A 12308-nucleotide genomic window follows, 5' to 3' on the forward strand; every position below is an offset into this window, starting at 1 on the left:
AGCAAGATTTATGACAGCACTACCACTATCAATGAGTGAGAAAAAGCACAGAGTGAAAATGGAAAGCGGCAATATGTTCTTGTGTAAGAGTTACTGAAACAGAAGTGGCACTATGGCAGAAGCATCTGCTCCAACGCTATTAAGCCATACTCTGTCATTAAATTTTAATGGAACATTGATTTTATGCTGGAACTCATCTTAAACTCTTTTTGCCGTGACTCAGAAATGAGAAGCAAAAAAAAAAAAATATGGAGGAAAATAAAAATTAATCATGGAAGTGGATGGGGATTCTTAGTCTCGGCTCCCTCTTGATTGGTTTCTAGGGAATACACAAGACCTGAATTCAATTGGCGGTGTCCTTCAGAGTCCTACAGAAGGAATAAAGAGGCATAATGAGATACTATGGGAGGAGCAGGCTCTGCTTTGTAGAACATGCATTCATAATAATAATTCATGGCTAATGGGGAGACCGTTACATTCCTAATGTATTCACAAACTATATCATCTGCTGTGCTTTTTACCAGTCGTTCACTGAATTTTGAGAAACAGTACAATAAAATGTTTAAAAATTTGGGCTAAAATGGAGATAAATTGTTATCTCTATTATTAGTTAAACTCAAAAGAACTCTTGGGGACAAATTACAGTATTAACTCTAAACAGACTCAGTCTAGGTGCTCTGAATGTATTGTTTGTTGAGGGGCAAAGACTGCATTCATTGCAAGACATCATTGCAGTGACAGCGCATCATCTCAAAGGCACTGACAGACCAAACACGGTGTGTGAGCCCTTTCAACAGTGCACAACGCATTAATGTTGCCTAGCAACGATTTCTCGATATAGAACCACAGTGCACTGCTACACTCACCTTCTGAATGCAAAGACATAAGAAAATGTGTGTGATTTTTGGTAGTAATGCGGACTGAATTTAAATCCTAATCCTCTGCTCAGTCTACACATAGTTCACTTTGTCCTTAACTTAAACTCTAAATGATGAACAAATGTCATTTTTTGTTAGTTTTTACATTGCTATGTGTAGTTTATACAGATTTTGTCATTAATTTTAACAGCCAACAAATTCATGGTGTTGTCCAGGAACTGTGTAACTGTTGCGTAAATTAGTAAGACAAAGTTTTTTTTTGTTTGATTCAGTCTAGGCCTGAGCTGCCTAAGAATAAGAATGACAATTCATAAGATGGCCTTTGACTATCTGGGCTGAAGTTAGCAATGAACAAAATAAACAAGATCAACAAAAATGGACCAATCACCGAGCTGTGGAGTCCTACAGGTGACAATCTCAGTACTATAGCTACATCCAGACAAACGCTTCATCTTGAGGAGACAAGATAAATGTGCAGAAACTAAGTGAAAAATAAGGATTACTCATTCACCCAGTCAAATTTCATTTCAAGTGATAAGGGCAACTTGTATCATTAACTGTAGGAGAGCTCTGGGCTAACAGAATATTTCAGGAGGCTCTGTTGTGTATGTACATTTTCGATAAGGGTAATAAATGCCTAAAACTCTGACCTTTGAACCAGAATTCTCTTTTAACAGCCACTAGTTGTAATATTTTTACAAAATTCATAAAATGGCACCCAAAAAAAGAACAAATGAACTGTTTATGGTAAACTCTTGACTCCCGATACAGGCTACCCTAAAAATAGCCCCTATTTTAGACTGTTGCTGTAGTCATTTTTATTGCTTTGTTTTTGTTTATTATCATTATTAGGAACCCAAGCACTCCCAGTGTGTGACACCCAGTCATTATGGATCTGATTATTATTTTTAGGGAAGTGCTGAGCACCCTCTTATTATTCTACTAATTATTCTATGTCTGTTGTTATGCAAAAACATCTAAAAATTATAATAATCTAGATCAGCGTGCAGAAAGCCAATGCAGCCAGACGGTACTGACTGGATGGTTCACATAGTACATGGAGATTGCCCGTGACTACATAAATAGGAAAATTCCAGAATATGAATCGTTCATTTATATACATTTATATAGATATGCCATACATTCAGAACTTGCTGATGTGAGGTCACACGAGGCCAGGTGAAGTTCACACATACAACTATAACTGGTGGCGGTGCAGCATAGTGGTAAGGAGCAGGGCTCATACCTGAAAGGTTGCTAGTTCAATTCCACATTGGGGCACTGTCGTTGTACCCTTGGGCAAGGTACTTACAAGGTACTACAACTGCCTCAGTAAATATTCAGCTGTAAAAATGAATAACATGTAAAAAGTGTAACGTATCTGAGTTGCTCTGGATAAGTGTGTCTGCTAAATGACAATAATGTAATAATGTAAGGAAATAACTTGGAACGCGGCACTGAAGGTGTTCAGTGATAGCCCGTCATGATAAAGAGCACTTGGACAGTGTGTCAGTGCGAGTGAAACAGTCGGTGGTTCCTCAGCGGTTGCCTTCCAGGCCTCTCACAGGGATCCTGGGTGTTGTCTTCCAAACAGCATGGCGAGCCAGACTCCATGCTGCAGGCTCAGCTCACATCCCCGCAGTGAGAGCGCGGCGGTTGCTACCCTGGTTCCTCGGTCGGTGGTGCCGGCCGCCCGTGAGGCTGCCATATTGATCCAGAGCATTTACAAGCTTATGTGTCTGGGAACGCTCCTGGCCCTCAGATACGCATCAGATTTGTTGACTCTCGATCTGCTCGGTCAACATTTGAATTGAGCTCAAGCTGGCCTTTAAATACCCAGGGGCCTCAATCAACATTGCCTCTATGTAGGAGTCTCTCTCTCTCCCTCTCTCTCTCATTGATTTGTTAGATGTATTTTTTTCAGCAGAATAAGCCTCCCAGCCAATCACACACCACCATGCAAACATAGCACTTACAGCATTGACACTATGAATATTTGATTTCAGAAAGCAGCAGTGCATGTTGACCTGTCATCCTTCCATGTAGCTGTCTGATCAAAAGTGTGCTCATGTATTCCAAGTTATAAAACAAGGTTATAAGTTATAAAAACAGTTCCAAAAGGAACTTTCCAGACTACCAAAATTGCATGTGTTGTTTACAATTCCTATTATTGTTACTTATTTTAAGACTTGCTTCACTTCAGAAAGGTTACTTTGAGAGGTACACCACTGGCTGTCAGGTAAAATTAAACCACTTTGTTTGAACGTGACAGAGGTTTGAAAATAACATGAAAAGCACATTCGTGTGTTTGATTCGCCACACTGACACAAAAATGAATCTGCACAGAAATAGTTCTTCAAAGCCTAAATGAATAAATAGGTTCAGTGTTTCATCAAACCACATCCTTTTATCTCTCTTGATTAACAGGGGAATTTATTAGGAAAATCTATATGATAGAAAAGCCACAGCTCTGTGTTTCTCACATGACTAGGAATTAGTCATAAAGTTCTGTGTAAATTAATGACTAGGACCACTTGCAGCGTGGAATACATTATAAAGTATTTTAAATATGCGTTTCTTAAGAGCGTCAGACCTCAGATAACTCTTGTCTGTATGCATATGTACAAAGTGTTAAGCAGTCATCCAGAAATGCATATGTTTTACTGCAGATGTGAAGGAGGATATTGAAAGCCAGTGTACACAACGGGATTGTTTGGATGCAGAAAATCCATAAGCGGAAAGCATTATTGGTAAAGACTGAGTGAGAAGCAGCTGAATTATAAACACATATACATAAAAAATATTGAGAAACTGTCAACACTACTCTGCTTTTATCAAGCTTAGTTTGAACTGAGACATACATCATTAGCTATAACTCACAAAATACCAACATGTAGCGTCTCAATAGTTTTCATTACTTGAAAATCATCATCACATTATTGTTCAGGGCATGGGTTTCTCACTACAACATTTGTTATGCTACCTCCTGTTGAAACCCCTTGGTGATCTGTGCATGATGACAGTGAGCAACCCGCACTGAAAAAAAAAAAGAATAGGACAGTTAAAAACAATGACTACATACTAATTCAATACCAATGAGTACATATCAATCAATATATCAATTCTTTACAAGAATTGTGTTTTGTCTTATGAGGAATTAACATGAGTAAGCATTCAAGAAAATTATTAATAACACATTCACTTCTGTCCAGAAGAAATCAAACTCTGGTTGACCATTTGATTAGAGTGCCCTCTGTTGGCCGAGTGGTTCATAACAGATAGGACTTTGAAAGGACACTGGAACTGCACTGACCACTAAAGCTGACACTTTTTTTTTTTAATTTGTTAGTGCACTCATTAGCAGGATATTTATTTAAAATCGGTTAAATTATCAATATGATTTGTGTATGCACTGATGACCAAAGGCATTAATCCAGAATGAGTACCAACATGCATTTTGGTTCTTCCAAATGCACCTGGTAATGGGCAGGGAAATTTGGGCAGACAGCTTGTCCTGTACTGTGCTGTCACTATGTTCATGACCAGAAATTCACATATGGAGGGGCTGGGCAAGCCTGTATTCTGGGAGCATAATTTGGAACACCTCTGAAATGATGGAGCCTCTATAGATCTCAGTAGGGCATTAACTGGTTCACTGAAACCAACCTGAACTGACACTTTTAGGTCTACTGTAAGTAATATAGGTGAATCTTTCTTCCGAGAGCGTGCTTCTGATGTTTCAGAGAGATTAATATATAAAGGCTGCAGCAGCATTTGCTTCTGAAATTGCTCTGTATCTTCATAGTGTGCAGTATTTGCAACACTGGTTGGCATCTTGATCATTGACCAGTGCATATTTGCCACACCAAACCTTCCTCTTAAGGATGTTCTTCTTTAACGATTGCTCTGGTGTATTTTGTCACCACTGTTTCTGTGCAGACCAAGACACTGGAGTTGATGTGAACAGAGAAAGAAATCTGCTTCATCAATTCTGCAGTTCTGCCTTAGATGCTATGTTATGTTCTGCCTTAGATGGCATGTCCTAACTTTCTGGTTTTGCAGTGAAATGGGGAAATTAGACCATCAGAGATGGGGACCACTTAGCCTACCCAAGTAAAGGCAGAATGCACTGAAACTGTGTTATAAAAACTGTCAGCTTTGGCAGTTCCTCATAAAACAATGTGAATATATGCAATAGCGATGTCAGGCTGTCATAATCTAAAATGTCTAAAATAAGGCATTTTGGGCTGTTATATTCGAAAATGCCGAAAATAAGGCAGAATTCAAAAAGCTGAGAAGGATTACCAAATGAACAAAGTTTATGCTCTCTGTAAACTGCTGTGCTGCAGGGTATGGGTTGTATTTTTTGACTAAAAAAGAGCTTTATAACCGGTGAGCATCATTTTAAAAGCTGACAATTTGTCTCTGCGAACATTGAAAACTTACACCGCTTCATCTGAAAAAACAGCTCATTAAAGTCCCTCAATTCTTCCCTGTTTAATCAACTGTGACTGCCAAGCTCTTTAGCTCACTGTTCTTGATGTTTGTGTTGTTTATGCAAAACCCATCTGTTTCCAACACACTTGCCTGGCAGAAGGTCTACCTCCCCCTTATGCTTTCCTTTTGATGTGCTGTCAAAAGAGGATACTTTTTTGAAGAAAAAAATCTTAGCTTCACTTTTCATTAATGTTCAGATGAGAGCTGTCCAAGCAGGGCACTCTGCCCTGGTTTGAAGTCCAACTCCCCACCAGACAATTATATTTTTAAAAAACAGCAAATAGATCATCAATTTTCTAAAAGAGCAAACCGCCACAGTGCACTACTGAGGACCCCAGAAGCAGCTAACAGTCTTATTTTTCTTTGCCATCTCTCCAACTCTTTAACGGCATGCACACTCTTGATTAAATTGCAGCGCGAGCTGGGTACGACCTTTCTTCAGAAGTAATCGCTATCATGCTTTCCCACCAGCTCTAATTGGTCTCCGGAATCCAGTCTAACAGACAAGCATTAAAATATGTTTTCCTTTGATTTGCAAGCGCTTCTCAATGAGGGAATAATTCAAATAAGGGGGGGGTGTGTGTGCTAGCTATTGCCGCTGAGAGCCGTGGATACCACCGTGCAGTGAAGGCATTTTAGGCTCCTTTTCAGGTTTATTTTGAGTCAGTGGGACGTTTTCGTGATTCACAGCTCCAGTCAGCACCTCGGAACAGCGTGTCGATGGAACACTTCTCACACATCAAATTGACACAGTTTGAATCTGACGCATCCTCCACAGATGACTCATTCACTGTGCTTTTAATTTGCATTCTGGAGCGAGCAAAACTTCTCACAGGGGGTGCAACATCTCCTCCTTTTTCATATTTAAACCAGTTGGCTATCCTGCTTGATCTACAAGATGACAGGGGGAAGGCAGTGTGTTGGTCTGAGTTGGACATATAATGTCATGGACATGAAATTTATACTAACTTAATGTAGTTTTGATATATATATTTTGATTTATATATATCAATATTTACCCATAATCCAAAGAACATATCTAAAGAATATGTTGCCTAGAGACTGTCATTTTCTTACACATTTTCTACAGAAACAGGTAATCAGTAAACTAACAGATATCCTCCCTCATCTGTATCAGGTGGGATTTGTGACAGGTTTGCCTGGAGTAACTGCCTGAACACATCTTGCCACTCCATTAGTGGCTCCACTCTTTGTTGCGTAGAAGTTTGTAGGAAGCCGTGTAACTAGGTTATACAGCAGGTTACACACTGTGCTCTTAAAATTTCAGACAGCATCTCAGCCAGAAATCAGCTGTCCCAAATTGCACTGAAACTACATGTCTATACCTCAGGCACACCTTTACTGTTAATAGAATATGCTCCTCTATCTCTCCAGTGTCTTATAAATGTTGCTCACTTCTGAGGGTTACATAACACCCCAATTCTTATAGCTGTTCCCTGCAAAGTAAGGAAAATTCTAACCTGTGCGTGTGTTGAAGGGAAGTGTCTTATTGTGCAGAGATTAGGTGTGCATATGCAATATTGAAAATAATTGCTGCGGTCTGGTCAGGGAAGGCCAACAGTGATAAATTACTCTCAGAAGGCGAGATTTCAGAAATAGATTCAGCTGTATAATGAGTTCTCACAGCTTGTCCCAGTATCATTAATAAACCCTGTCGGAATTATGAACGCCTTGATCTCACACTGCTGTTAGTCTAAAGACTGAAAATCTCAGCCGAAATAATTATCACTTTAAAAGCATGTTGTCACTTTAAGAGAGATATAAATAAATACAGCTCCTTCCCTTTTCTGACAGTTGACAGGTAATTTTCCAGAACAGTTCCAGTGGAACTCCAATCCAATATTTAACCACAAAATGTTATGTATTAATTAGTCTACAAATTATTCAACTTAATAAAGTTAAACAAGTAAGATATTTGAGACAATGCATTTGGTACATAGTGGTTAAATCAATGGATTTGCTTTAAATGCAGTCTGTATTAGGACACATCATGGTCATTGACTTAATGGAAATGCTGGTCTACGTGTCTGAAAACTGATGAATGACTGCAACAGTGAGCATTCTCTAACAAAGGTCTACAGTTATTGGAAATGTACTGTGTATGACTGTGGAAACTAGTGATAAGATTCTGGTGTTATCTACGGCATATGTATTGTCAGAGGCATCACCAGGTAGCTGGATGATTTTGTCTTGACTAAATAGCCAACAATGTATGAGAATGGAATCTTGGATAGTTCTAATCTTCAACCTCCCCAAATTCTCCCATGTTACTCCCCTGCTGAAATCCCTCCACTGGCATCCTGTCGCTGCCAGGATCAGATTCAAGACCCTGCAATCAAAAGGACAGCCCCTACCTACCTCCAAGAACTCATCCAGCCCTACACACCAGCCCGACCCCTGCGCTCAGCAGCAACTGGATGCCTCGCTCCTTGCATGGTCAAGGCAGGAGGTGCTCGTTCTGCCAGACATCTGCGTTTCACCTACATCGCTCCCCAGTGGTGGAACGAACTCCCTGTCTCGCTGCGGACAGCTTCTTCGCCCCATTCCTTCAGATGGGGCCTGAAGACACACCTCTTCAGACTCTACCTGGACTGACCCAGCACACAATTGCTGCCCCCCCCCCCCCCCCCCCAATCAGTGCTGTCGTAAATTGCTGTGCTTTTTAAATTGTGCTTTTTAAATTGTTTCTTGTTGCCACCTTTACCCTGACGCTCATTGCGCCGTTTGAAGTTGTTGAAGTTTGCTGTTTGAAAGTGTATCGTATTAGTTGCCCTATAGGCTGTAATTGTACAAATCTGATAGTACTGTGTCCTCAAACAGACCTTGCTTTCAGCTGAGAACCACCTTGCCTTGAGGTGCTTTGGTGGGAATTTGGTAAGTCTTACCAACAAAAGGCTTTGGAAGCTCCAATTCAATTTTTAAATAAATGGTAACTGTAAGGTAAATTAATTTATCAGAGATAAGATAGGGCACACTCTGGATTAAGAAAGACATAAAACATTTTTCAATGCAAAATTTTATCCTATATTCATTTGAATATACACTTGCCGTTTTTACAGAGCGTCAGTCTGCCTGTTGGCACATGGCGCTATATAATTCATGTGCAGGTCAGGGCATACACCTGTATCCTAACGGAGCCTGTAAAAATGAAACAAACCTTGACATAAAAAAATGTTCCCACATAGCTTCTGGCGGTCGGTGCTATTCAAACGATAAAATAAATCAATAAACAAGCCATCAATGGCTTAAATAAGGAGCAAGTAAACAGGCTCTCACACGACTTAACTTCCTATCATTTGCAAAATCATTCCAAAACATTTGCCAGCTGAACTCACCCGGACTTCTGTTGGAACAGTGGAGTAGGATACGTAATTAAAAATGCAATGGATTTTATAGATACCTACTCAAGTACCCAAATCGTTTTCATTAAAAGCCTGATCTGATGCTTTCATTTAAGGAGAAACTGGTTACAAAGCAGGAGACCATTCAGGTGAATATGCTACGTGTTGACAGGCCTAATAATGGATAAAATCGATAGTCATTTTGAAACTTACCGCCAGACAAATCCAAATGTATGTTTTTTTTTTTTCATTAGTTCAGCGCTAAACTACAAACAATTGATTTTTTTCAGAGGTGCGTTTTTAGGTCTTTGAAGTGAGCAGGGTGAACCACAGGGCCCAGACGGGATCTTCGATTGCCATAGCAACATCGCCGAGCTTTTGAATTCCTACAGAAAATATAGCTCTCACACAATGAAATTCCTTTATTAAAGGAAAAACAACGTATGACACCAACGCTGCCGGGTACGCAGGTCGTTACTTATTGCAGATTTTATTTATTTTCTTTTCCAAACACAAGACTAACAAATAAGAAATTTAACAAGAATCCAAGTGATATATAAATTGATTAAAACAAAATTTATTTTCTGGTTGAGTGTCGATGGGGAACAAATAGGAAAAGGATTTGTTAAGATTTTGTTTATTTGTTGCTTAAACAAAGTTGCTACGAATGGGAATAAATGGTGAACAAAGGAATATATGCAGCCTACTCCATTCAAACAATTCATGAGGCAATTAAAAATTTCAGGTGTTTGTGCCCACATTTCATGTGAAACAGCAAGTAAGTTAAACAAACACATTGGTTTGAGCAGGCCTGTTATTCCACCCCTACGGTCACATAGCTAGATGCTAGAGGACAACCAGCATACACGCGGTCTAGCTGCAGGTGCGATACGGGAAACAAAGCTTTATGCACGCCTACAATGTTAGTGATTTTCAATCTATAGTAATTTAAAACGAGGGTGGTATTAAGTGGTGGGCAGTCTGAACTTTTCTCGGCTTAATGATTATTTTTCATTTTCTTTTAATATCGGTGGAACATTACCACCTAGTGGGCGTGTATAGCTATGAACCTAAAATATTCGTTATTTTAACGGCGAAAACTAAAAATATTTTTTTCAACAATAAAGACACATTTGACTGCAATCCCAATTAAAACATTTAATGTCTTAAAATACAGATTCCTAACATTTACGTACGCTTCGCCTTTAAATGCGTCGTGCGCATGCGTTAAAAGTTGACATTTCCGTATTTACAGAGACGCCCACAATGTGACTACTTCGGGTCCAGCTCTAAGCGCTGACTCTGGATCGGTTTCGACTGCTTATTTCATCATTCTTGCGACAAGGATTACTGTTGAACATATCGATCATAGATCGACCAGGATATTCCCGGAAGAGTTACGCCCACCGGTCGCTGGTTAACTAGCGTGAGCAAGTGATGTTCAGGACTGTAACTTTTCGTCCAAACCTTGCCGTTTTGCCTTTGAGAAGGTTTATGAATAACAAACGAACTACAATGAACGATGACAAAAGTGAAAATAGGTCGATTCATTCCGACAACATTGAAGAAATCCATAACGTACCAATGAATGTCATCATTCGTCCAATTCCTCCCGTGCTCGATGAACAGAAGGTTCAGAGCCTAATGGATACTATAAAGGTAACGTTAAACGATATAGGCCTACAGTATCTCTCCATAACAAACGTATAACGTTTGTTCTCACAATTACTAGCTATGACATTTAGGTAAATGGCTGTCTAAGTAATAATAATCAGTTTAGTATTTGGTAATGGCCAACTGATAATTAAATAATTCTAATATTTGATGTATCATTGAAGAGACAGAGAAGGAGGGAGATTGTTTTGTTTAATTTTGTTATACGTTATACTTACTATCGTAGTGTCCCTTGCTACTTATTGTGGTGACAGAATTGATGTTCTTGTTCTCAGGACCCTGCTGACGTCAGCAGTGTGCCCCCCATTGATGTTCTTTGGATAACGGGGGGAAAGGGCGGTAATTACTTCTACTCTTTTGGAGGATGCCACCGGTTTGCGGCCTACCAGAGGCTGAAAATGGACACGATCCCGGCAAAAATAATCAAGTCGAACATTTCAGACCTGCGGACGTATTTAGGCGCCTCAACTCCCGATTTGCAGTGACTGAAATGTCAATGGTGGTGAAACTAGAGGGGAACGGGCCCTGAAAAGGACGTTTGCGAGAATGAGTTGTCACCGGTGTAACTGATGTCACTCTTGGAGAAGCGTTTCGAGGAAGAGACAGGACTAAGAAATAGAGAAGGTCATGAAATACAATAAATAAAGTCAGAGGAATCCCAAGCACACCACAGAAAGCTCTGAAAGTATTAGTATTTTAATATGCTGGCACTCAGACTAGAGGATCTGGTTTACCGTTTTTAGATTAAAGTCCTTTTGACTAGCATTTAGGTTGGTTAGGGCCCTCCGTGTCCAGTTAACCATGATCTATTTGTGCCTGCAACCTAAACAATGACCAGCAGGTGGGGCACTCACTCTATGTTCGTTGATAATGAGCTCAAGTGATACAACTATAAATGCTGTTTAGAGATCTTGTTACCTTGTACCGTAATATCCTTTATAATCGTTTGTATATGACTGTAATTAAAGGCGTTTTTATTCAATACTGATTCATCTGGATGTCTGATAGGATATAACTAAAATTGGATATAGTGATGGGTAACCAATGATGTAACCCAACTCTAACTGGAATATGAATTGAAGCGTGGGCTCATTTTCTGTGATATTCTCTGTGGCACTGAATGAAATTGTACTTTAAACAGTTCAACCATCCAGAAGATGTTAAATCTATTAGGGACATGTGAAAAATGAGAAAAGTAATTTTCTGAGACACTGACACTCCAGAAAAAAACGTGTTTTCAAGCTCAGCAGCAAAACCTGGAAAGTGAAAAGCACAGCAGAAGCACAGATGTAAACATATTACATAAAAAGGCTCATTCATCTGTTCATTCAGTAGTATTTGTTTTACATTACACAGATTAAAATTGACCCTTGTTTTAAAAATAAATTGTACTCATGATTCTCTGGCATCATTTTTGTCATTTGCACATTTTGTTTGTGGATGATTTTGTAGGGGTGAGAGAAGCCTTTCAGCCTTGAATCAGATTCAGGCGTGAGCATACCATGAAGCTAACACTGATTAGCTTTGAAGAGGTACGAAGGTAACAGGATATCTGGTAACAGGATAATGTGACCATGGCTCAGAGTGTGGCTAGTAGACGCCGCACCCTCGCCCTGTTCCGCTAGCCCCACGAACATGAAGTGTGCGGGGTCAGGTGTCATGAGAACTGAGCGCCTCCACACCCCTCAACTGGACTGGACTAAGACAAGCTCATTTGCTCGCTGTCGGGACTGGGCTATTTTAAGACTGGCGTTTGGTACATCCCCTCCCATCCCCTCTGAATGTGCCTTGGTCATAACCACAGTCTGTGGAGAGGATGCCACTAGTTAACCTGTTAACCCCTTCTTGAGCGTGTCTGTCTCTCAGAGCAAAGGATGGGGGATGCCTGGGATCTCTC

At 39.9% G+C, this 12308-nt stretch overlaps 1 protein-coding gene across 1 annotated transcript; it reads left to right on the top strand.

Annotated features, from left to right (window-relative positions):
- Positions 1-10004: 10004 nt before the first annotated feature.
- On the top strand, positions 10005-11810 carry srxn1 (sulfiredoxin 1 homolog (S. cerevisiae)). Its single transcript, XM_036534033.1, has 2 exons — positions 10005-10396; positions 10687-11810. The coding sequence occupies exons 1-2, from the start codon at positions 10175-10177 to the stop codon at positions 10894-10896; spliced, it is 432 nt and encodes a 143-aa protein (XP_036389926.1). The 5' UTR covers positions 10005-10174; the 3' UTR covers positions 10897-11810.
- Positions 11811-12308: the final 498 nt, after the last annotated feature.

Source organism: Megalops cyprinoides, chromosome 7 (genome assembly GCF_013368585.1).
Source record: "Megalops cyprinoides isolate fMegCyp1 chromosome 7, fMegCyp1.pri, whole genome shotgun sequence".
NCBI lineage: Eukaryota > Metazoa > Chordata > Actinopteri > Elopiformes > Megalopidae > Megalops > Megalops cyprinoides.

Coding starts and splice junctions, on each gene's coding strand:
- srxn1 (XM_036534033.1), top strand. CDS start 10,175: ATGTTCAGGACTGTAACTTTTCGTCCAAACCTTGCCGTTTTGCCTTTG. Junction 10,397..10,686: donor GCCTAATGGATACTATAAAG/GTAACGTTAAAC, acceptor TCTTGTTCTCAG/GACCCTGCTGACGTCAGCAG.